This window comes from Brienomyrus brachyistius, chromosome 16 (assembly GCF_023856365.1).
Source record: "Brienomyrus brachyistius isolate T26 chromosome 16, BBRACH_0.4, whole genome shotgun sequence".
NCBI lineage: Eukaryota > Metazoa > Chordata > Actinopteri > Osteoglossiformes > Mormyridae > Brienomyrus > Brienomyrus brachyistius.
The window spans coordinates 25,634,296-25,657,539 of record NC_064548.1 but is presented as its reverse complement, the minus strand read 5'-3'; the positions used below and the strand labels follow the sequence as shown (position 1 = coordinate 25,657,539).

Here is a 23,244-nt window from a genome sequence, read left to right as displayed (position 1 = left end):
AAATGGTCGAGGCAGGGAGACAGGCTACAAACAGGATATTGACAACTTAACTGACATCCAACTATAACTAACATTCAACAAACCACTTGTGAACTAAACAGAGGTAGGGACTTAAATACAGAGGGGTGACAAGACTAACAAGGAGCAGGTGCGATTAACTAACAAGGGTTGGGAAATAAGGTGAAACTAATTAACTCAAAAGAACTAAACAGGGAAACTAAGAACTAACCAAGAAAACAGGAAAAACAGAATCTAACACTGAAAGTGACAAACCAATAAAACACAACTAAGGCACAAAACAAGAAACCAAGATAATACAAAAATCACCAGACAGGAACTAGAAAAACTCATACAAATGAAAACACTAGGAACGAAATACAAGAACAGAGGGGGTGGGATTCTAACACAGGACAGAAGGGCTCACAGACAACCGGCTGACAGGAAACAGGGGAAACACAAAGACTGGCAGGAGTGACAGGATGGCCAGCGCCATCTACTGGCCAAACGGGGAAGGGACACAAGACTGAGACAACAGGAGCAGACCCTGACTGTTCAATTCAGTTCAATTCAATTTTATTTATATAGCGCTTTTAACAACAGTCATTGTCACAAAGCACTTTACATTTAACCGGCCAGAACCCCACCAAGCAAGCCTGAGGCGACAGTGGCAAGGAAAACTCCCTTTAGCAGGAAGAAACCTTGAGACGAACCTAGAGTCGGAAGGGGACCCCATCCTCCTCTGGGCGACCGGGGAGCATGAAACTGCATTTATACTGAGATTCATTAGAGCTCATATATGAAGTACCAGCTTGTCAAAGACCTTGGTGTTGAAGGCCAATAAATGCTTGAAACCAGTAAGCACTTATGTCCACCTTATGACACACTTATGTCCACCTTATGACACACTTATGTCCACCTTATGACACAGTAGCCTGTGACAAAAAAAACCTGTGATGCAATTAACTTACATTAAAGAAACAAAACTGTAAAAATAATACATTTCATCTCATTCTGTGTTCATCACAAGTTAATGAAGTCAAATCCCTTATGTTAAAGGCCTGTGGTTGTAAACTTTGTATACATTTCATAAAACAAGTTGTACTTCAGTGACATTTCCACCAGAAGGGCAACATGACATCTTCGCATGCAGAAATTCGAGTTGCCGCACGAACTGACGCATTAGCATTATTTTGCCCTGAATCGGCACATTTCCGCAGCCACCTGGAAAACAAAGGACAACAGGTAACCTCTCTCTCCCAGACTGCGGCATAAAACATCAGGCTTCATTACATTATGTTTCATTACGATGGGTCCTCCTAAGACCTGGGAGACAGATAATGGGTGATCTCTCCAGTAAGTGCACTGGTCTGCTTCTAAAGTGAGGAGTTGTTATGAAACCGGAGTGAAGCAAATAGCCAGTGTGAAATCAAGGTACTGCCTCTGTTAAACTAGAGGAGGGGGGTGAGGTAGAGGTGAACAGGCCAAGGCATAAAGACATGCACGTTTGGTTGAACTCTTTATCTGAGGTGTACCACTTTGGGCCAGCGAGGTCATCAGATGACGTGCCCTCAGAAAGGTGGGCGTGCTCCAGTCTAACACAGGAAATCTCCGGTCCCCGTCTCCACATGCTAACATTTAGCCTGCGCAGTACGCCGATCAAGGAGGCCCCTCACTGCCGAATCCCAAGCTATTATAAGGACGTCGCCTGCATAATCTGTTTATCGTAATTTAACCTCATTCTATTGCAAGCATTAATCTCAACCGAACACCTCATTGGGGTGTACCATCAGAGGGTGGCTCATTCCTGGGCAAAGTAAGATAATGAGGCAAAGAGCTGAATAACGCTGCTCGGATGATGCCTAATTATATATATGTACACACACTATGTTGGTGTTTTTAATTGAGTATGTGACCTATTTGTATGATTAAATTGAGTAATAAGGTGACAGGTCATGTTAAAATGTCATGTTTCTAGAAAGTCTTTGGGAAGATTAGACTTCCAAATAGTTTTGCAGCTTATTACTGAATGAGAAATTTCATCCATTTGACATTCTGCCTAGCCGGGAAACAGTCTCACTAAGCAGGAAGCCCATCTCACGATGTCATTTCAGGGAGCCCATCTTAGGATGACATTTCAGGAAGCCCATCTCAGGGAGCCCATTTCAGGAAGCCCATCTTAGGATGTCATTTCAGGAAGCCCATCTCAGGGAGCCCATTTCAGGGAGCCTATCATAGGATGACATTTCAGGAAGACCATCTCAGGGAGCCCATTTCAGGAAGCCCATCTTAGGATGACATTTCAGGAAGACCATCTCAGGGAGCCCATTTCAGGAAGCCCATCTCAGGGAGCCCATTTCAGGAAGCCCATCTTAGGATGACATTTCAGGAAGCCCATCTCAGGGAGCCCATTTCAGGAAGCCCATCTTAGGATGACATTTCAGGAAGCCCATCTCAGGGAGCCCATTTCAGGAAGCCCATCTTAGGATGACATTTCAGGAAGACCATCTCAGGGAGCCCATTTCAGGAAGCCCATCTTAGGATGACATTTCAGGAAGACCATCTCAGGGAGCCCATTTCAGGAAGCCCATCTCAGGGAGCCCATTTCAGGAAGCCCATCTTAGGATGACATTTCAGGAGGCCCATCTCACGAAGCCCATCTTAGGATGCCCATTTCAGGGAGCTCATATCAGGAAGCTCATCTCAGGATGCCCATATCAGGAAGACCATTTCACAAAGCCCATTTCAGGAAGACCATTTCACGAACCCCGTCTCAGGATGCCCATTTCTAGAAGACCATTTCATGAAGCCCATCTCAGGATGCCCATTTCAGGAAATACAACTCAGTGAGCCCATTTCAGGAAGTCCATCACAGGCCACATACATACACACACCACACACTACAGGGGACACCAGTTTGTTTGTCTTTGCACTGAAGTAAAAGACTTGAGAAGCTGTGACAACAATAACACTTTGTTCATTTTTGAAACATCTAAAATATGATCAGGGAAGTATTCTCATCATAAACAAGGACACATACAGACCGTGGTATTTGTTGGCTATAGGGTTATATCCAGAAGAGCTGCAATGAGCATTTTATTGAAGAGCGTGCGAATAGAACAGTAAACAGTCCTCTTTTCTACCCCAGACCAACTGTTCTGCGTCTTCTCCGGAATCCACATTTACCCATCATGCACCCCTCTCCTGGTACGCATTGTCAGCATTGTACCGGATCTGGCAAATTAGTTCCTTACAATGGAATTCCCTACCATCAGAAAATTCCTATCCCACCTCTAAAAGCTCTAGTAAAACCTTATTTGCATGTCTTCACTCTTTTGCAGTTTGGTACCAGGTAGGATTTAGTTTGCATGACTGATGAAAAGAGCTAAATAGTTTAGGACCAGAAAGTAAATATCCAGACCAAGATTTTGTTTCAACCAACCAGCTGAGTGTAAAGAGTTAGAATCACTGAGCACTCAGTCGGTTGGTTGAAACTGTCATGCCCGGCTCGTCCGCTCCTCCTGTGTGCCACGCCCCCTGCTTACCCACGTGTGTTTCCCGGATCGTACCCAGCTGTGTCCGTTTGCTTTCAATCAGTCTTGTGTATTTAAGTCCTGGTCTCCCCAGTTTTCCTTGTCTGTCATTGATGTTTGTTCGCGTGAGATCCCTATTAAACCCTCGTTTGCCCCGATTCTTGCCTGCATGCTTGTTCTTGATCGCTCGCACTTCCGGAGCGATCTTCCGTCCTGCACGCATGTGACAGAAACAAAACCTTGGCTAGATTTTTACTTTCTTGATCTTTACTTGGCCTTGATCTATCTACTTCTGACTGCAGCATTCTTTAAAAATAAATAAATAAAAGCACAATGCATGCAAAATGAGCTTTGTAAAGAAAACCACTCATAAAGCTGTGCCGATCTCATGTCTACTCTTAATATTTAGATTCACAAGTAGCACATTACCTGAACATGTAGGACAACAGATCCCGAAAGCATACGGCAGACCTCCGACAGAATTTCATCCTGGGAAACCAAACATGCAAACTGTGCAAAACTCGGCATAATAAAATACAGCGGCATGGGGGCAAAACAGGACACCCCCACTGACAGGAGGATCCTGAAGCGCCGCACGAGGACAGTGAGAGGGAGACAGGCAGTGAGCTGGCGGAGGTCACCCCAGCCACGGCTGAGCACTTGATAGCTGTCACTTCTGGGTAGGTTTCAGCTTCCCCCTTTTTCGGGCGAGCAGTTAAGACCCCCGTCACTCATCCAGCCATGAAATACAGGACGGCGGTGATGTACATGGAGATCGGCTGCTTCGTGGTCTGCCTGTCGGGGTGGGCCTTGGTGTGCTCCACCCTGCCCACCGAATACTGGAACTACTCCACCAACGACCAGGCCGTCCTGACCACCTCTAACTTCTTCTCCAACCTGTGGAAGGACTGCGTTTCTGATTCCACTGGGGTATCCGATTGCAAGGAATTCCCATCTCTTATGGCGCTTGACTGTAAGTGAAACCCCCTTCATTTCCTGCTCCACAGGAACGGAGTCGGGCTCCTAATGAATTTGTGATAACAGCTCGTTTTCTGTTCTTTCATGCCAGTCGACTGCTAACTCTAAATGTGACAAACATGCTGGTATTTCCCCCAAAACACTGGTCTTTCAGTCTGCCTGCCTCTTCCCCCCCCCGGTGGGAAAGGGCAAATAGATTATCTTGGGGAGTTTCTGTGTTTACTGGTCTAGGTGCTCCTCCAACATTTAGCAAAATCATTATGGTCCTGAGCCTGTGCTGGCTGTGGCTTAAAATATTGTGAAATTTCATTTGAAATCACCGTTGTCATTTAACATCTTTACACGACGATAATCAACAACTTTCAATGTCTACTGTACACTATCAATGTATTAAATATCATGATATCTGCAGTGACGGCAGAACCACAAACAGGATTACTGATGGTGTGAGGATTTGTGGCATCGTACGTTACAGAAACTAATAAAACTACAGTTGTATGAATGGGTATAATATATATAATTATATATATAATTTTTGTTCGAGATTTAAGCAACGGCAAAGAAACTTAATTTCAAGTCAACACAGAACTGTCTGATATTTGATACAAATAACTAAGTATTAAGGAAATGCAGTTGTTCAAAATGCAGTAAAGCTCGCAGGAACTCTAAAGACAAGAAAAAATAAATAACTGTATAATTGAAATGTGAACCATACAAGTTAATGTTCATTTTCACACGAGATCTATCCTTTCATCTTCCAGCTGCTTGTCCAGTACAGGGTAGGGGGCTGCACTCAAGAATTATATAATAGTTCATATGGAGAGTGCAAGCTGCAGATTATATTGGCAATTCAACCAACAGGGGGCGTGCTTTTCTACACAGCCACACCTCACAAAAATCATGTTACAGAGCTTTTGTAAAAAGGTATACCTGGTTATTCAGCTACATAATTTCTGAGCGCAGTTGGGATGTGGAACGTGTGTGCCCCCCCGTCACTAGTGAACATCCACATGTGCCGAGCTCTCGTCATCATGGCCATCATACTGAGCTTCTTCGGAGCTGTTCTCTCCCTGGTGGGAATGAAGTGCACCAAGATCGGCGGGTCAGATGTTGCCAATACAAGAGTCACTTTCGCAGCAGGAATAAACTACATGGTCGCAGGTATGTGATTCCCAAAGTAACCCCCCCCCTAGTGTCCAGAGTATTTATGCTAAGCTAACAGCATTCTCTTACAGGGTTTTGTGCCATGATTGCATACTCCTGGTATGGAAATAAGATCCGGAAAGAATTTGTCAATCCTAATTTCAAGGCCTCAAAGTAAGTAGAGTTTAACTTATCCATCCATCCATCTATCCATCCATCTTTCATAACTTATCCAATGGAGGGTCCTGGAACCTACTCGGGAGACCGGGCCAACACACAGCTCAAAAAGACCTTAAAGAGAATAAATCTCCTGTTGACTTCACCCTGACAGATGCATTATGGGTTTTCCTTTTTACAGAAATGAAATTGGAGCAGCTATTTTCGTGGGCTGGGGGGGGTCCTCTCTGCTCATCATAGGGGGCTTCATTTTCAGCTTCTTCGCCAAGATGGAGGGTCTGCAGTGCAGGTACGGAGATGCTCACCATGAGCCTGCTGCACCAGCCGTCTCCTACTGGCCCAAGACCCACCCTGAGCTCTGTGCCTTTCTCTCCCCGCGCTCCTCTGCCCCTCAGACCCACCCTCCAGTTGGAGTCCGCGTCCTGCACACCAGCTCAAACGCGGAGAACCACCATAATATCACTGCCACTCAGAGAGGCGTCCGAGGGCAGAAAGACCAGGGCCACCATGACCCTCAGCAGAGCCCCCACTGACACCTACGTATAGCCTACTGCACCCTGTCCCTGGCTCAATAAGGGAGGGGCTTGTATTCACTTCTTTAACCAATCACAGGCTTAACCGTGTGACATCACCACATTAATTAAAACCAAAGTGCACAGATTTCTAGGGTGTACCTGTTTTATTGTTACTGCCTTTTGTTATATATAAAGCAATGAAATGAAATGAATGGAGCAATGAAAGGGTGAGTCTTTATTGCACGATGAAGATGATAATGCCAACTACAAGGCTTGAACCAGCAACCTTCTGATCACAATTACTGAGGCTTAGCCTGCCGAGCCAAACACTGCCCCCTAATGGCCAGAAGCCTTGAGTTTGAAAATGATTAAAAAAAACAGGCAATGTACAATGAAGTCTGTGATTGGTTAAAACGCAAGTCCCTCCCTTGTTGCCCCACTGACGCATCAAACTCTGTAAAATCAGGAAGTCAGCAGTCTGCCTGCCTTCTGCTCTGTGTGGATCTACCTGTGGATATTTATTTACTATTTAAAAATGTGAGATGTATTTTTAATGCATGAAAAATACAATTCACATAAGAATTGAGCTGAAACAGTTTACACTATTACTTGTTGTGGGCAATGACAAGAAAGGCATTTGATTCTATTAAAGTAACTTCATTTAATATATGAAAGTAAGTGTGAAGTAGATATGAATAATCTTACATGCTTAGAAGCCCAACTGTCCGTCTGTGGTGGTTATTTTCTTCCCAACAAAAAATGATGAATACTTCCAAAATAGACATTTTTTTACATCAGCCACAGCTAAAAGACAGTCACCACACATGTACTGAATACCAAACGACTTCTTTGGTATAATTCAGGGACAACTCAAGCATTTAAATTAGATTTGAAATTAGACCTGTGTTTAGGACTGCAGTAACACACCCTCCCCAGTCCAGAACTACAAAAATAAATCAACAGTTCAAATTAATCACAAAGTTCAGGATCTTTTTCCAAAAAATAGTGTTCAGATATTATCTATACAAATCAATACAACATATTACAATGAACAGTTTGAATTTACATGTTCACTCTGTAAATTATTACTATCTAAATAGATAGCTTGTACAAAAAAAAGCAAAAAACAATATTGCATAAATAGGAAAACCTGCTTTAATCATTTCTTAGCAAACTAATTTTCTACATTTTGATTTTGAATGTGTTTACTCGACACATTCACATCTATTTTGAATTTTATGGATATGGAAAATCACACGTATATATGATTTCAGGCAGAACAAGCCCTAGAGTAATAATATGGGAAACATTAATGTAACTTCATGCTTAAAAAATTTAAAACACTGTATATATAATTATTGGTATGTATTGCGTTTAATAAAATTAGATGCTAACAAAATCTCTAGGAGACCTGAACAAACACTTATCTGAAAGGTGCGTTCACCTGTAATCTATTGCTGCATATGAAGGAATATGAAAAGAAAATATCAGTAGACTAGGAAAGTTTGGAGAATTAGCCCTGCTTTGTTATTCCACTGACATCAGGAGAGGTAGCGTTTACGTAGAAAACACCTATGCAGCATTCAGTGGCAACAGCCGTAAACATGGACAAAGGCAATGCGAAGTCCGCCCTGGGATGGCGTAAGCATACCCTAAGCATCTCCGTACCAGGGTACGTACACGCCAAACTGTGCCGCGCATAAACAGCTGTGCACCCGTACAACGATTCATTTTCTAGCTAATCTAGCTAATCAAGTTCCCTTTAATGAATAGTGTTAAGATGTAGCCAGTTAGATCACATAATGAGGACACTGATAACCTGTGGTGGCATTTTAGTCTCTATTGTTTTAAATACAGTCCCCGCTATCCTCACCAATCACATTTTGTCGTTTAATAAACAAATAGTCTACATGTTTATTGTCCTTCATAAAAAAAGGCACAAGACTCAACCAATATAAAAATAAAAATAACAGCCATCTATTTGCACTATCCTAGTTTTCGTCTGTAAATAACATTACTGAACAGGCACAGGATTGTGAGGGTCATTTCCGGTACATGACACTGCTGCAGCACCTTAGAAACTTGTTCTATTGCGAAGGAAGTCATTTACATGAAGGTAGCTGGTCCCTTCATTCTTTGAAAATAATTACATTGCATCTGAGACGCTCCAGTCACTGACTGTCACAATGCTGCTTTTCATGGTACTGGGGGCGTCCACATCATTCTGACCTATAGGGGAGTAAGACAATATGTGTAATTTAATAAACACACAGCGAGTCCAAATATTATTTCCAAGTACGAATAATGTTGACTGTCTAGGAAAAATGGTGCAAGTCAAGGTGTGTGATATATTAGACCGTAAGCTAACAGTCAGTATTCATAGTTAACATGAGGGATGCGATTGTGGAACGGACAGGAATAAAGATCTGAGTGAGTTTGATGAGGGTCAAATTGTTATGGCCGGGCGACTGAGTCAGAACATCTCCGAAACGTCAAGGCTTTTCGGCTTGAGGGAATAACCATGAACAACTGTCAGGGTGTCAGGACTAATCAGTGTGAGAAGCGCATGAAGGCTATCCTGTGCGGCACGAACCTACAGGACTACTGCGGCACAAATGGCAGGTCATTTTGAACATGCTGCCACCCCCCCCCCCCCCCCACCGCCATCACACTTCAGGAAGCATCCTGCCTAGAAACAGTAAAACTCTGCTTGCATGTATTCTAACTGCACTTATACCACTTCTGATTTATTTTTATAACATTAAAATATTTTTCTATACTAAATTTACCTATTTATGTAGCTTTGCAAAAGACTGCTTTCAGGATATAAATATATTGTATACTTGTGTAAAACCTGACTGCATGACATTTTCTTTGTTTACACTATGCATACTGTCTTTCTACCTTGTGTGTTTGGCACTATATGTATGTTCGTCTACACAAATCTCCTTGCTGCCGCATGATCCAGAATACCTACTGGGGTCAATCAATTAAATCTTAATTTTATCTGGGTAGTAAGTATAATTGCTCAGGAAAAAAAAACATTCAATTACTTAGCTACATAATTCAATAAGGTACTGATTAGCCAAACAAGATATGCTTGTGGTCAAGTCAAACATTCACGGGTAAACTGGATAGATGCAGACGATGCTGGAGTTACTGTAGGCTAAGCTGACATACTTTGACAGACATATAATCGCAGTTTTAAACCAACATGAAGCATTTCCTTTGTCTGCCAAAGACTTTCAGCACAGTAATGAATTAAATATAGTGCAGCTTTCGTCATTTTCTGCACTATTCCGTAAGATTTAAAATGCTTCACAGTATATATATAAACCCCCCAGTTGTACCTTTGTTGGTTTTTCCCGTTGAGGAGCCCCAAACACTGGTATTGGTGGAATCAAAGCTCTTTTTCACAGGAATGTCCTGTAGCTTGGGTGCTGGTGACTTGTCCTCCAGAGAGGAAATGTCCCAGTCGTCATCGTCATCTTCATCCGTCTTTGAACTCTGATAATACAGGGCAGTCAGATCACTATCCCATGAACGGCCACATGTCGGAAAGTCATTCTGAGTTCATCCTGGGTGCCTTAGAGTTCACGATGCGTTTCTCTTCAATTTCCAGGGTAATATCACCAAAGTTCCTCCTAAAGCAGAAAGTCCTAAAGCTCCTAAAACCTTCCCCTACATCCGTGCTGGTCCTACGTTTATATATGTGACCCTGAGCACGGTGGGGTGCCGACTGCGTCAGTAACCGAGGAGTCGCACCTGTATGGTGGCACCTGTTTTATAAATACTTTGCATCCCACATTCAATCCATGTTTCCCCCATGCAGGCAGCCACTGGCAGAGATGGGAGACCCGGTACCATCGGGCAACCTTCAAAAGCCTTACAGCAGTTCGGCAGGTTTTACAGGGTGAAGCCTTATATAACAAGTGGTACTTATTATGCACTTTCCTACTGCAGGAACCTTTTTCTGCAACACAAATCTTTATCAGGAACCATTTCTGTCTAGTTCCCACCACAGGAACTTGACCAGACCGTAGTTCCTGAATCTTTTTTCAGTCCCCCCTACTTTTTCGCTCTTTGCCTGACCAAGAACTACTAGGTGTAGCTTATAGAATTAAACTTGCTGATTGGTTGACCACAGGCAAAGAGTACTAACTTGGAAGTTAAGCAAAAGAAGAGAGAGACAGAAGTAGCTGAGCAAAAACTGAGCAGGTGGACTTATTTTTCGTATCTCTATTACATGAAATCCATCCATCCATCCATTTTCCAAACCGCTTATCCTACTGGGTCGCGGGGGGTCCGGAGCCTATCCCGGAAGCAATGGGCACGAGCCAGGGAACAACCCAGGATGGGGGGCCAGCCCATCGCAGGGCACATTACATGAAATGCATTAATTAATACCTTTTTTGCTTTCATCTCCATATTTCTACATCCGAAATTTGATCGTCAACATACTTCGGTTTAATATTGCTGGTGCAGGATAACGTTTCACGTGTAAAAATCGCTTAATTAGATCAAAAGACAACAAGGAAAACTAAACTTATAGACACATATGAAATTAACATAATAACAGCTTGTGCTTTTTTACAAACTGCATAAACTAGACCTCAGGTAAGAATCTCTTTTCCCAATAGTAGGAAATGCACAGATGTACTTTTCAGAGTGTTTAACTTACAATATATCACATACTGAATGTACTGTTACATCATGTTCCTGACCAGCAGGTCAGCAACACGGCTGATCTTCCTCACCTTGAGTTCCTGCACGATATTGTTCTTGTCCGGTAAAACATTCACCCCTCCCAGTGGTTTCTTCACCTCACGATCTGCAAGTTTCTTCTCCAGGTCCTTAGTCAGGTCTTTGACTATGTGACCTTGCCGGTTTAAAAAACTCAAGTGAGTGAAAACCATGTGCGTACACTGACTTAGAAAACAGTCACCACACTTTTCAGTCATAAAAAACCAAGTTCTGGACCATAATGGTGCTTTTCCACTGGCTTCCAGGAACCAGGCCGTACCTGACCTGTACCGTGAAGAGCGACAGCGCCGTTCCAGCTCACTTCGGTTCTCCACTGCAGAAGGGTCAGCTCGGTACAGGCCGGGTTTGGAGAGCAACGCTTACTCACTCTTCATGCAGTGCATGTCACAATTTGCTATGTGCTAATTTGCACTGGCATGTGTGAGAATCATCGTGTTCTGCAAGTATCAAACACTACCGGAATTAGCATGAACTTGTTTAAATTAGCATTTCTTCAGATAATCCATGTGCAGAACACCAACATCTCCATGCATTTCGACCAGTCAGGTGGTGTTGACATGACCAGCCGAGTTTAGTTGCGCTCTCGGCCTCGCAGGTACAGGTACGGCTCAGTTCTTGGCAGTAGTGGAAAAGCACCATAAGATACACAATATGGCAGGAACTTGCATCCTCCAACCACTGACCCTAATCAGGTTTCATGGGGGGGGCTAAAGCTTATCCCAGGCAGCACAAAGGCCAGCCCATCAGACTCATGCAAGATAGGCAACCAATGAACCTAATTCTTTGGACTGCATGAAGAACTCCACAGAACATGGGGAGAACGCACAGGTCGCAGCAGAGGCACGAGTCAAACCCCCAACCCTGCAGGGGACAGGTGCTGCCTATCGACCTACCCCATGATAAAGCAGACATAACTATAATTCTGAAATTAACGGGACGCCTAGCGACAAACGACCCCCGTAAACTCCTCACTCTTTGCTGCCTTCTCTTCTCTTCCTGCTGGTTGCTTGTAGCTCTGCAGCCTCTGCGGGTCGATCTCCTCCATGTCACTTCCTTCTGTCCAATCGGTGTCACTCCCAGCGGGCGGGACGTGAGCCGCCAGCGGGCCGCTCACACTGATGACTGCGGCTCGGGGACCCTGCAGCCTCCTCTGAGGGGCCTCTTCCTCCTCCTCGTCCTCCTCAGAATCCTCATCTGAGCTGAAGGGAGGAGTTCTGGGGAGGGATCTCCAATTAACGAGTTACACTCCAACAACCAGGTCGTTAAGCAAGATGATCGAAAAGTGAAAATCACAGCAGGCCTGGTCTGATCGCGAACTCCGTACTCAAGTTCCTCCATCTTTCATGAAGTGGACATTTTTATGATATTTTGTGCATTCTACTTAAAAGATTCTACATGCGATGTTGTGAGGAGTATCATATTTGGTCATAATCACGAGAACTGATTGGAAAATTAATTTTTATTACTTCCTTATTTGTGAGTAGTCGCTAACCGAAGTAGTCGCTAAACGGGGAGTGGCTGTATATTCACTGAGATGCTTAGATCACTTGCACCGTCTTGACCCCCATCCAGCACTACCACCCAGGAAATGCCCTTGCTTAGCCGGTACCTTAGTGTGGAGGTCTTGACCAGAGTGCCCGTCTTGCTCCGAGGGGCTGGCAGAGGGGCCGCGTGCAGCCTGGGGGCTGACTTGGACACCACCCGGGTCACCCCGGAGGGCAGGCTACTAGACCTGGCTCTCATTTGGCTCTCTGCGGAGGAAAATCACAACAAGAACTCACTGTCATGAGCAAACACAGAGTGCTGTTTCTTAAATACAACACAACTGACTGCGTTTAAAGCATAATGCCACCCAGGACTGACCTTCGACTGGCGGCTTGGACCTGGCGCGGAACTCAGGTGCCGAGTCTCCCTCCGTTTCCCTATCTTTCACCCTCAGGGATAGTGAGCGGAAGAGGTCTTCCCGAACTTTCCGGCACTCTGGGAACCGCCCTTCCCGTTTCTCGCGTTCAGAGGACACTTTAGCCAAGGCGTTCTTCAGTTCGCCGTTCGACAGTCTATTGGCCTCCTTAGGAAAAAAAAGAGATTAAAAAAACGCACGTAACAGAGACCGCGGCTCCAGCGTGTGAGTGTTACATGCAGGACGCCGCTTACGGGCTGAATGCCAAGAGCTTCCAGCTTCTCCGCCAGAGTCTGCTCCAGAATCGGCCGCAGTTCCTTCTTTATGTTCGGGTTTTTCCTGAGGATGCTTATTGACGACTGCCTCGTCATTTCCGCCTTCTTCTCCGAGATGCTGGAATCTGTGGAAAGGTAGCACGGTCACCATGGAGACGATGCCGGGGGATGCGCCCGGCTCTCTGCGCGACGCTTATGGGTCCCGCCGACGGGATTATCTTGCTCATTTCCCCCGTTCATACATTGGCATGGAAATACGGACGTGCAAACACGGCACAGAAGGAGAAACCGATGAGGATGAAGGACAAAAGCCATGATTTTTGGCGACTGCGATCTGAAGCGTTTGCCACGTTTATGCGACTTGTGTCACGTGGCAGAGACGCTGCAGAAGGACACATCCATGCAGAGGCCATGCAGTCCGTACAGGATGTAGCCTGTTACCTTTATCCTCCTCTGAAAGCTCCTCTATAGGATCCAGTTTATGGACAGAAGCAGACTGATCTATTCGGACAGTACAAACAGATCAGACAGGCGGCAATACGATTGTCATAGGACTGCTGCACCAAAAACCCACTTGTGCTTTTTTTTGTTATTGTCATTGTGCAAGTGGTTTACACAAGTTACTGAATGAACGACTACAAATTCCTGATGAATTCATGACGACTGAACATCCAGAATTAGTATCTGCTAGCTTAACGTGAGTTTCTAGCTTATAATGAGCTTGGTATGAAGAGAATAAATGCTTTATTACAATTAGTCTTTGGATACCATTAATGTAATAAAATAGTAAATATTAAAATACTGAACAGATAATTGATAGAATGGTCACACAAGAAATTCCCTTCAGATAGAGAGCAGCCGTGATTTTAGGAGGTACAGTCAAACTTACCATGTGCTTGCGACTTGGGCTTAGGCTCTGGGACAGAAGAAACGACTGAAAGGTAGAAGATGGCAAAAGGGCAGGTTTACACAGGCGGCGTGTAACTCGGCGCAAAGAAAACTACAAAAAGCTACAGTCGTGAATGTTTAAGCCCGAGTCTGATCGAAATGAGCCAAATGTCGACTGAAGCAAAACAAAGTAAATAAAAGTCATAAGGGGCGGAAAACGCTGCCTGTTAGCTGACGGCTTTGGTCGTTAGCAGGTTAAAGTTTAATATCCTACAGAGGCAGTAGTGATACCTGTCTGTTCTGCCGCCCTCGTTGGGGGGGGAGCCGTCAGCTTCTTCATCTGCAACGAAAGAAGGAGAAAGACAAGACAGTATGTAAATAACAAGTGTATGAACAAGTGTATTAATCTCTTACTGGATTCATAATAGGGCTGCATGATTTAAAAAAATGTGATTCACGATTCTCTTGCTTAGAATTGAGATGATGATCCTCTGTGACGATTTTTTTGCATGAAATTTAACAGTTTATTAAACTCAAACTGCAAAACAAAACAACAAAACATGACATGTGACTGATCCAGGAGCAGCAGACCAACTTCTGACAAGAGAGACTGGGGCACCAGCACCCCATTCAACTGGGGTAACCAGAACGGCCACACTAAAAATTCCATGCAGCACCAAAAGTGGCAGTGGGGTATTTTTTGGTACTTTGGGGTGGGACTTGAAATGTTTTCTTTGTTGATTGGCTGTACAAACAGCCTGACTCTGAAATGCAATACAAACACTGCAAACTCAGAAAACAACAATAAACAAAGTAAATAATAATAATAATAATAATAATAATAAAATGGATTTGTGGACAAATGAAGTGAGCCAAGCTTTAACTGCAATCTGGTTGGAAGAATCAGAGATCAGGGAAGTATAAAAAGAAAAAGTATTTCATATAACATAATAGGACAGCATGGTATTGGAATTTTTTATAGTGGAAAGTAGTGGAATGTGATTTTGCTTTAAAAAAATATTGGGGTATTTATAAACAGAAAAGAATTCAACATAAATATCTTAAAAACCTGTCTAGGAGTTATTTAAACGGCAAGGATGAAATTATATATGATCTATATGTCTCAGAGAACGCATGCAGCACTGTCGCAAAAGCAGAGGAAGTAAACTTTAAAAACTGATTTTTAAACATATACTAAATAATCTTAAAAGGTAATAAAAAATTTTAATTGCAAAACTTGATCATTTTTTCCCTAAAAATTGTTTCCGCCAAACTTAAACTCCTTGTGCTATAAAGGTGAGTGCAGAATTGAAAGGAAGAAAAAGCCCAATCTCAGTGCAGCTGAAAGTTCTTGCTGAGAAGGTACTTGGTGCAGTGGAAAAGCACCCCGCAAAGAGAATGGAGAATTATGGGATGCTTCAGACTCAGGGGGGAAGCAGGAGGGCTAGTTTTGATCCATCTGATGTGATACGATGCAGGAGAGCTGTTGTTATCCAGAATTCAAAGACAAGGCCACAGAGTTCTGTCTTAATAAAAAAATGGTAAACTTTGCATTTCATTTACTCTGAAGTCGGTGCCACTTTTCATTATAAAAAAATCTTGATTTTGTGGATTTGTGTTGTAAAATGAGGAAAGTTTTTTTTTAACTCGGCGCTAAAAAATGTTACATGCCAATGTTATAAAACCTAAATATTAAACATATATATATATTGATTAAACGATATTTTTAACCTGTTTTGATTGATCCGACTAAACCAACTATAAAAAGACAGAATCGTCCCATAACGGAAATAACAGTGTGATAATTATCAGCAGAAACACAGACTGGGCCTGGAGCGCTCATTCAGGATTTCCTGAACAAGGCCTGCTGCCTAAAATCACTTCCTGTCTCCCTTCTCCCCAGGATGTCCTGACCTGCTCCCTCTGAGACATGATCAGCTCCCGTTGTTCCTGCAGCTTCCAGTCCAGCTCCTCCATCCGCTTCCGGTTCCTCTCCTCCTCACCGCTGGCAGAGTGACGGACTCTGTGTACGTCATCGAGAAGCTACGAGGCGGGGGGCCGAGGGAAACAGAAACACAGGTAGGCGTGGCTATGCTTAGAAAACAAAGTCGAACTTTGTTTGCTATAAAACTGGTGGACTCGGCCTTTGAACAGACATACGTGTTAGAAGTGCTTATGATTGCAGACAGAATCTACTGGCACAGAATGGACTTCATGGATGTCACCTGATTTCTTTCCTTGTCGTGTGAATCCTGAAGCTTCTGCATTCTGGATGCCCACCGATCTTCCTGCAAAGTGCGAGCGTGCTTTAATGGCACACATGGGTGGTCAGCGCTCCACGCCACTCGCTCCACCCCACTCGCTCCACCCCACTCGCTCCACGCCACGCGCTCCACCCCACTCGCTCCACCCCACGCGCTCCACCCCACTCGCTCCACCCCACTCGCTCCACGCCACGCGCTCCACCCCACTCGCTCCACGCCACGCGCTCCACCCCACTCGCTTCAACCCTACGCGCTCCACGCCCCTCGCTCCACCCCACGCGCTCCACGCCACTCGCTCCACCCCACTCGCTCCACGCCACTCGCTCCACCCCACTCGCTCCACCCCACTCGCTCCACGCCACTCGCTCCACCCCACGCGCTCCACCCCACGCGCTCCACCCCACTCGCTCCACGCCACGCGCTCCACCCCACTCGCTCCACCCCACGCGCTCCACCCCACTCGCTCCACCCCACTCGCTCCACGCCACTCGCTCCACCCCACTCGCTCCACCCCACTCGCTCCACGCCACGCGCTCCACCCCACTCGCTCCACCCCACGTGCTCCACCCCACTCGCTCCTCCCCACGCGCTCCACCCCACGCGCTCCACCCCACTCGCTCCTCCCCACGCGCTCCACCCCACTCGCTCCACCCCACTCGCTCCACGCCACGCGCTCCACCCCACTCGCTCCACCCCACGTGCTCCACCCCACTCGCTCCTCCCCACGCGCTCCACCCCACGCGCTCCACCCCACTCGCTCCTCCCCACGCGCTCCACCCCACGCGCTCCACCCCACTCGCTCCACCCCACTCGCTCCACGCCACTCGCTCCACCCCACGCGCTCCACCCCACTCGCTCCACCCCACTCGCTCCACGCCACTCGCTCCACCCCACTCGCTCCACCCCACTCGCTCCTCCCCACGCGCTCCACCCCACTCGCTCCACGCCACTCGCTCCACCCCACTCGCTCCACCCCACTCGCTCCACCCCACTCGCTCCACGCCACTCGCTCCTCCCCACGCGCTCCACCCCACTCGCTCCACGCCACTCGCTCCACCCCACTCGCTCCACCCCACGCGCTCCACCCCACGCGCTCCACCCCACGCGCGCTGCCACGCTGCCCAGACCTGCTTCTTCAGCTGCTGCTGGAGCTTCTGGACGTCCTGCTGGTGTTTCTCCCCAAAGGTGCCTGTCAGTTGCACCTTCTCCTCCTGCAGAGCTAAAATGTTCACCCTCATCTTCTGACTGGACTCCTCCATTTCAGAGACTTGCTAATCAAAATTAACAAAACGAACAAATAAAAGCACTTTACTGACCCATAGAAAGTAGCATTATATAGATTGTGTGTAAAACTGGCATGATTCACAGCTTTATATATAAACTACAACAAAGTGTGAGGCGAGACCTGAAGTACAGCAGCTGCTGGGGTTTCGAATCAGACAGAAAGTAACATTAGAAATCGCCTGCTCTGCACATATCTACACCACTGCAAGCTCAAAACCGAATAATCCTGTTACAAACTCACTTCAGTTTTCAGTTTGTAAATCCTACTGGCACCATAAAAGTATGCGTTTTCTTCTATGCACTTTGTTCAAAAGTTAAAAATGTTTCAGTTCCTTACACTTTGCAGAAGAGCGTTTTTAGCAGACAGCTCCTTCGCCTCTTTGAGAAACATCAGCCTCATTTCCTCCATCTGCATTTTCTGCCGCTCCTTCTCCTCTTCCTTCCACCTCTCCAAGGTCTTCAGCATTTCTTCTTCCTTGGAGCGCTGACTCTGCTCCTGAGACATCAATACCCATTCATTAAACAAGTGAAAGATTCCCACAATTTAATATTCACTGTAACAATTCAGATAAATGATCGTTTACAGTTGCCCCAATTCTTAACAACTCAAAACAATTGCCAGTTTTACTCATTTCTACAACTGTTTGCTGTAATATATAAATTATTTTACGAGAGCAAGTTAGGTTAAGCACTTTGCTCAAGCGTTTGACTGAGGGGTCTCTCCTGGGACTGGAACCAACAACCTTGTGGTTACAGTATTCTCTACTTGCCTGAGAGGCTTTGGTGATGTATGTCTGCTGCGTTTCTAGTTGGGATCTGGTCAGAGTTAACTGCTCCCTCAGCTTATTGATCTCCTCCTGCAATTTCAGCGACTGCACCTTCTTCTGGTTCTCGGACAATAATTCTCCAAAAAAATAAATAAAAAAAAAACAAGCAATAAATGACCACATAAAACATCAATATCAATGCGCTCACAGGTATGTCACCTGACAACAACCCCATCCAGCCATGTAAAATATTAGGCTAACTTAGATTAATATACTAAAATCCATCCATCTCCATTTATAATTTATTATTCAGTTATCTAATGAAGGGGCACGGACACCACCTAGCTCTTTAAATGCACTTTACAGAAGTGGGTCAGGACATACTGATGTCATATTCCTCCGGATGTCGCCTCTGCATATGACTTTGGAGAAAGGAATAGTTCATGAAGGCCTTGTCACAGTGTTGGCACTGAAAAAGAAGGGAAGTCAGACTTGAAGAGGAGGGCAAGCTCGGGACACTGAGTTTTCTAATAATTTCAGTGAAACGCATTTACATGATACAGTATGACTAACGCATTTACAGATCTTGGGTTAGAGACAGTTTGAAACACATTCTGGGTTGTCAAATCTTTCAAAGGCCTTTTGAAGTCCAAGACTTCCCTTTGAGATCCGGGGTTTATGAAAACACCAAAGCTTATGCCATACGTGTGTGGCCTGGGGGGGTCAGATTAGGGTGTGACACTGTGTGTCCCAAAGGTCGTGACACTGAGGTCTGAACACCAAGAGAGAGGCGAATCTGCTCCGCAGATGGAGGAAACAACCATCAGACAGACAAGTTTCAGATATAGTGACCGATTGAAGAACCTGAGATTTGGAACTGACTGGTGAGAGCAGCACCCAAACATTTTCGTAAGGAAAAGGAGATACGACCCACTGTTTTATATGAGGCATCCAAAACGCAGTTGGAACCCTGACCTAGAACAGAAACTGACAAACCTCTCTATGGTAACAGCGATCCTTCACCAGCAATCAGACCTCATTCTTACAGAGCCTAATTAAAACACAGAAGATGCTCTGCTTCCTGTCTAGGTTTCTCGGGAACGATGATCTGACCCTCACACTCCGCCATGTAGCCACGGAGCGGTCGCCCTGACGATCACGTCTGACCGTGGCTACACCACCTGCCTGACAGCCCCCTAACGCATCTGAAGAGGAGCCCACGATGCTTATTAGATTCCCTATTAGAGACAGTTTGGCAAATGTTAAGCCAAAGTTATCTACGGAATCGAATCGGCCGTGCAGAGAATGAAGTCACGGGGAAATCCTTCAGACTGTGTGTCTGCGTGAAAAAGACACACTCGTCTGATACAGCGTCTGTTAATCTTGTGGATCGTGCACAACAAGAAGGAAGACGACAGCAAATTCACAGACATCACATTCCTATTGTCTTATGCAGGTTTATTAGCTAAACAATACAGTTTTCTGTCTTAGTTTCTGCATGGATGAACCGGCTTTCTTTGCAACCTTAATCCCAAACGGCACAGAGCACTTGAGCTCTTACTGTACCATCCTATTAATTATTGAGCCGCACAGGGGCCAGACCTCGCCATCTCTGTTTTGACTCCCTGCCTAGCAACCAACGCCGCGTCACGTTACAGCCGAGGTCACACCTTGGCAACGGCGGGTCGTAGCTGACAGCACGTCGACACACGGGGGATAACAAAGGCTCCCCAGCCACCGGCACGCGCATTGTTTGCCGTTCCAGTCTCATTTAGCTGTGATTTCAGGTCTCTGGCGAAAACAAACCGCCGCTTGTTTGCAGACATTCGCGGCTTGATCAGTATGACGGCAAGGAGCCGTAAGGGAAAAGTCCGACTCGCCGCTGTGGCATCACACCGGCCGAAACACGTTATCTTGCACACGTTTGGCCAGGCAGCTGGGTACAGCCCCTTTATCTTGGCTACAACACTGCTGGCCCATTACATATAAGTGGATTAGCAACCATTGTCATCACCTTACACCATCTGCTCTCTTTAAACCGCCTTTTACTGATGCAAATAAGTGTGCCGATGATTACCAGCAATACCTCACATGTGGGCACCGCTTTGCATGTGTGTGTCCTCCCTTAAGCATCGCTAATCGCTATAGGGCGTTTCTTTACGACCCAAGACTAGCTGGATTGAAATCGGTGCCATTGTTGACTCGAGGAACAATGGCGGAGGGTGATGATGGGGATGCATCCACCCAGAGAGGCCCACCATAGCAGCCCTACCTTATGGTAGCTGCCCATGCCAGCATTGATCATGGACTGCTGGGAGGAGATGATCTTCTTCCTCTGCTTCAGCTCCTCCTTCATGCTCTTGATGTCGTCCGCCCGCTTCTGCAGCTGCCTCTGCAGCTGTTCCCTCTCTAGGCCCGAAGCCTGGAGTCTGTCCTCGGCCGCCTGCAGGCTGAGGGTGAGGTATTCCTGGGAGTGCAGCAGGTACTCCAGGGTGAACTGGGCCAGCCGGAAGAGCTTCAGCAGCACTGGGTCCATGGGACCCTGGCAGTGTGGGCAGCGCTCGTGCTCCACGTTGCAGAAGGTAATGCTGGAGATCTGCTCCTGCAGAGTGTGGAAGTCCAGCTCACTGGCCACCCGCTCGACGTCGATTGCGCTGATCCGCCGCCAGTCCACGCTCTCCCGCCTTGGCCGGAACTTAAAGACGGGCATGGCAGGGGGTCCCAGCGTTGCCGACACCCTACACTGTGCACCAGAGGAGGGCTGACTCTGGGGGGAGTTTAGAAGGGAAGACATCCCTACTGAGGATTGGGTTCCCGGAGTCTCAGACTGAAGTGGGTAGTACACGTTGTTGAAAAACGGCTGAAAATACAAACATACGACTCCCAGTTACAAGACGTCCTCAAGCACGCGCAGCCACATCTGCAACAAATAGCATTTTAAAAATGGCTGCAGCGCAGAATCCACGACAACGACATATCACAATCATGTCACCATTAAAAAAACAACGAGACGTGAACGGAGAACTTAAACAGGCATCTGCGACAACGCGTAAAAGCAAATGGCAGCTTAACTGCATCATGATCGAGTGCATGATGTTGTCAGGCAGACCACCGACGCCCAACACGTTACGAATCCCATCGGAGCCAAAAAGCACCCTTACCATGTCTGTACCGCGACCGATCGGTCGGGATGCGAGAGAAAGCGACGCGTCTTCCCCTTCGGCGTGTCTCCGGCGTCAGCCATCCAGGGAAACACCTACCGGGGCGTCCCCAGCGTAACCATGGAAACGGAGGGATCCAGGCGCGGGACGCCGAATCTGCAGCGGGGCCCCCGCTTTCCGTTATTATTCTCGTATTGCTTTAAAACGCATGACACGTTAAGCATTTCTCAGGCGATACACAGCAGCAAATAAAACCGAGAGGCTGGCGTCCGTGGCCGGTACCCGCAGGGAAACCGCCGTCCTTTCGATCCGTGGAAAATGACTGCGCCAGCGCGATCGTAAAGCACAGCTGGTTAGTCTAGTTATGTGGCTACTAACCAGCTGTAGCAAAAGAAGCAAACCTGTGATCGCATCAAGGAAATACAGTTAAAACTAGTTGATAGGTGCTTAACGGGGTCGTTCAGAAATTCCTGTAAGTAAATGTTGAATTTATTAATCATTAACGGCCATAACCGCACGGACTGAGCTACACATTTATACCACTGTTAGCTCCTATGCGGCGCTCCGCCTTTAGTTTATTCCAAATCAAAGCCAATGTGGGGTTACTCGCATCCTCAAAAATTAAAGACATACAAATAATATATATTTATATAAAGGTCATGCTATTCTCCTTAGAAACGAATCTCAGAAGCCACTTGGAAACCACAACTTGTGCAGACTCGGCCTTCGGATTTTATCTACCTAAACATCTCAAGTTACTGTGCTTTTTCCAGAAAAAAGCTCAAGTCGGGGCAGGTTCTCCGGGCGAACAAAGAGGGGGCGCATGTGGAAACGCATGCGGTTCGTAACATGCTGATCTTTGCCACGTTTAAAAAGCGTAGAAAGAAACGTGAAGAAGCACAAACGCCGATTTAGCGCGATGTAACTCATCTGCATGCAGAATTCAAGGCTGAATCCGCAAGTACGCGGATGTTGGCAAGTTTGCCAGACAACTTCCAAAGTAACGGAAACGGCTGCTAAGCAGTTGCTACATATTTGCCACGACTGAAACGTTCCAGGAATATTCTAGAAACGACGTCCGAGACAATAATTAAGTTAACGTTTTGACTTACCAGCGATCAGAAAAGTTGGATTGAAATAAGCAGTTTGAAGGTGGATAAAGCAAACTGGTGAACGTGCTGTGGGTGTCCCGCTGACGTGGGGGCGGCATTCCTGAGGCTGCTCATCATCGGGGAGGGTGGGTGGGTTAAAACTTCAAGGATTTAGGATTTAGGGCTGGGAGTGGGGAGTGGATCACCCACCACAATAAGATGAGCCTGCCCCCATCATACAAACTTATTTAGTCAACACTATATATTAATCTTACTGTTCCTAAAGGATTCCATGATTCAATGCATATGCATATGAAAATTTTATTAAGTGTTAACTAATTTAATTTATGGATTTGGTAGTATGTGAAACTTTTTTTTTCTTTTAAAATAACTCTTTAAATAAATGTCACGCCTTGTCACATGGATGCAAAAGCCGTTGTATCACCGTCTTTAATATTACATTAGCGGATGCGACAAAAAAAATCTATTTATTTAAATCGGGGATAA

At 45.8% G+C, this 23,244-nt stretch overlaps 2 protein-coding genes and 1 long non-coding RNA gene across 6 annotated transcripts; 1 reads left to right on the top strand and 2 right to left on the bottom strand.

Annotated features, from left to right (window-relative positions):
* Positions 1-556: 556 nt before the first annotated feature.
* Positions 557-5,836, bottom strand: LOC125710087 (uncharacterized). The gene is made up of 2 exons (XR_007382914.1): positions 5,439-5,836; positions 557-1,221 (listed from the first exon to the last, which is right to left on the bottom strand). It is a non-coding gene; the product is annotated as an uncharacterized LOC125710087 (long non-coding RNA).
* Positions 4,272-6,555, top strand: LOC125710085 (claudin-10-like). Its single transcript, XM_048979295.1, has 5 exons — positions 4,272-4,503; positions 5,508-5,669; positions 5,744-5,825; positions 6,010-6,117; positions 6,224-6,555. Exons 1-5 carry the CDS (start codon positions 4,272-4,274, stop codon positions 6,372-6,374), a joined length of 735 nt encoding a protein of 244 aa, XP_048835252.1. The 3' UTR covers positions 6,375-6,555.
* A 424-nt stretch (positions 6,556-6,979) lies between these two features.
* dzip1 (DAZ interacting zinc finger protein 1) lies at positions 6,980-22,880 on the bottom strand. 4 transcript variants are annotated; one of them, XM_048979291.1, is made up of 19 exons: positions 22,759-22,880; positions 21,647-21,802; positions 20,758-21,345; positions 18,870-18,954; positions 18,489-18,622; positions 18,056-18,214; positions 17,562-17,705; positions 16,396-16,458; positions 16,085-16,213; positions 14,462-14,510; positions 14,172-14,216; positions 13,724-13,783; positions 13,262-13,407; positions 12,971-13,175; positions 12,717-12,858; positions 12,080-12,321; positions 11,101-11,222; positions 9,694-9,850; positions 6,980-8,572 (listed from the first exon to the last, which is right to left on the bottom strand). In XM_048979291.1, the coding sequence occupies exons 2-19, from the start codon at positions 21,647-21,649 to the stop codon at positions 8,490-8,492; spliced, it is 2,556 nt and encodes an 851-aa protein (XP_048835248.1). In that variant the 5' UTR covers positions 21,650-21,802; positions 22,759-22,880; the 3' UTR covers positions 6,980-8,489. The 4 variants fall into 4 exon arrangements, with proteins under 4 accessions (XP_048835248.1, XP_048835249.1, XP_048835250.1 ...); XM_048979292.1 differs by having other exon boundaries at positions 12,971-13,172; XM_048979293.1 differs by lacking the exon at positions 13,724-13,783.
* Positions 22,881-23,244: the final 364 nt, after the last annotated feature.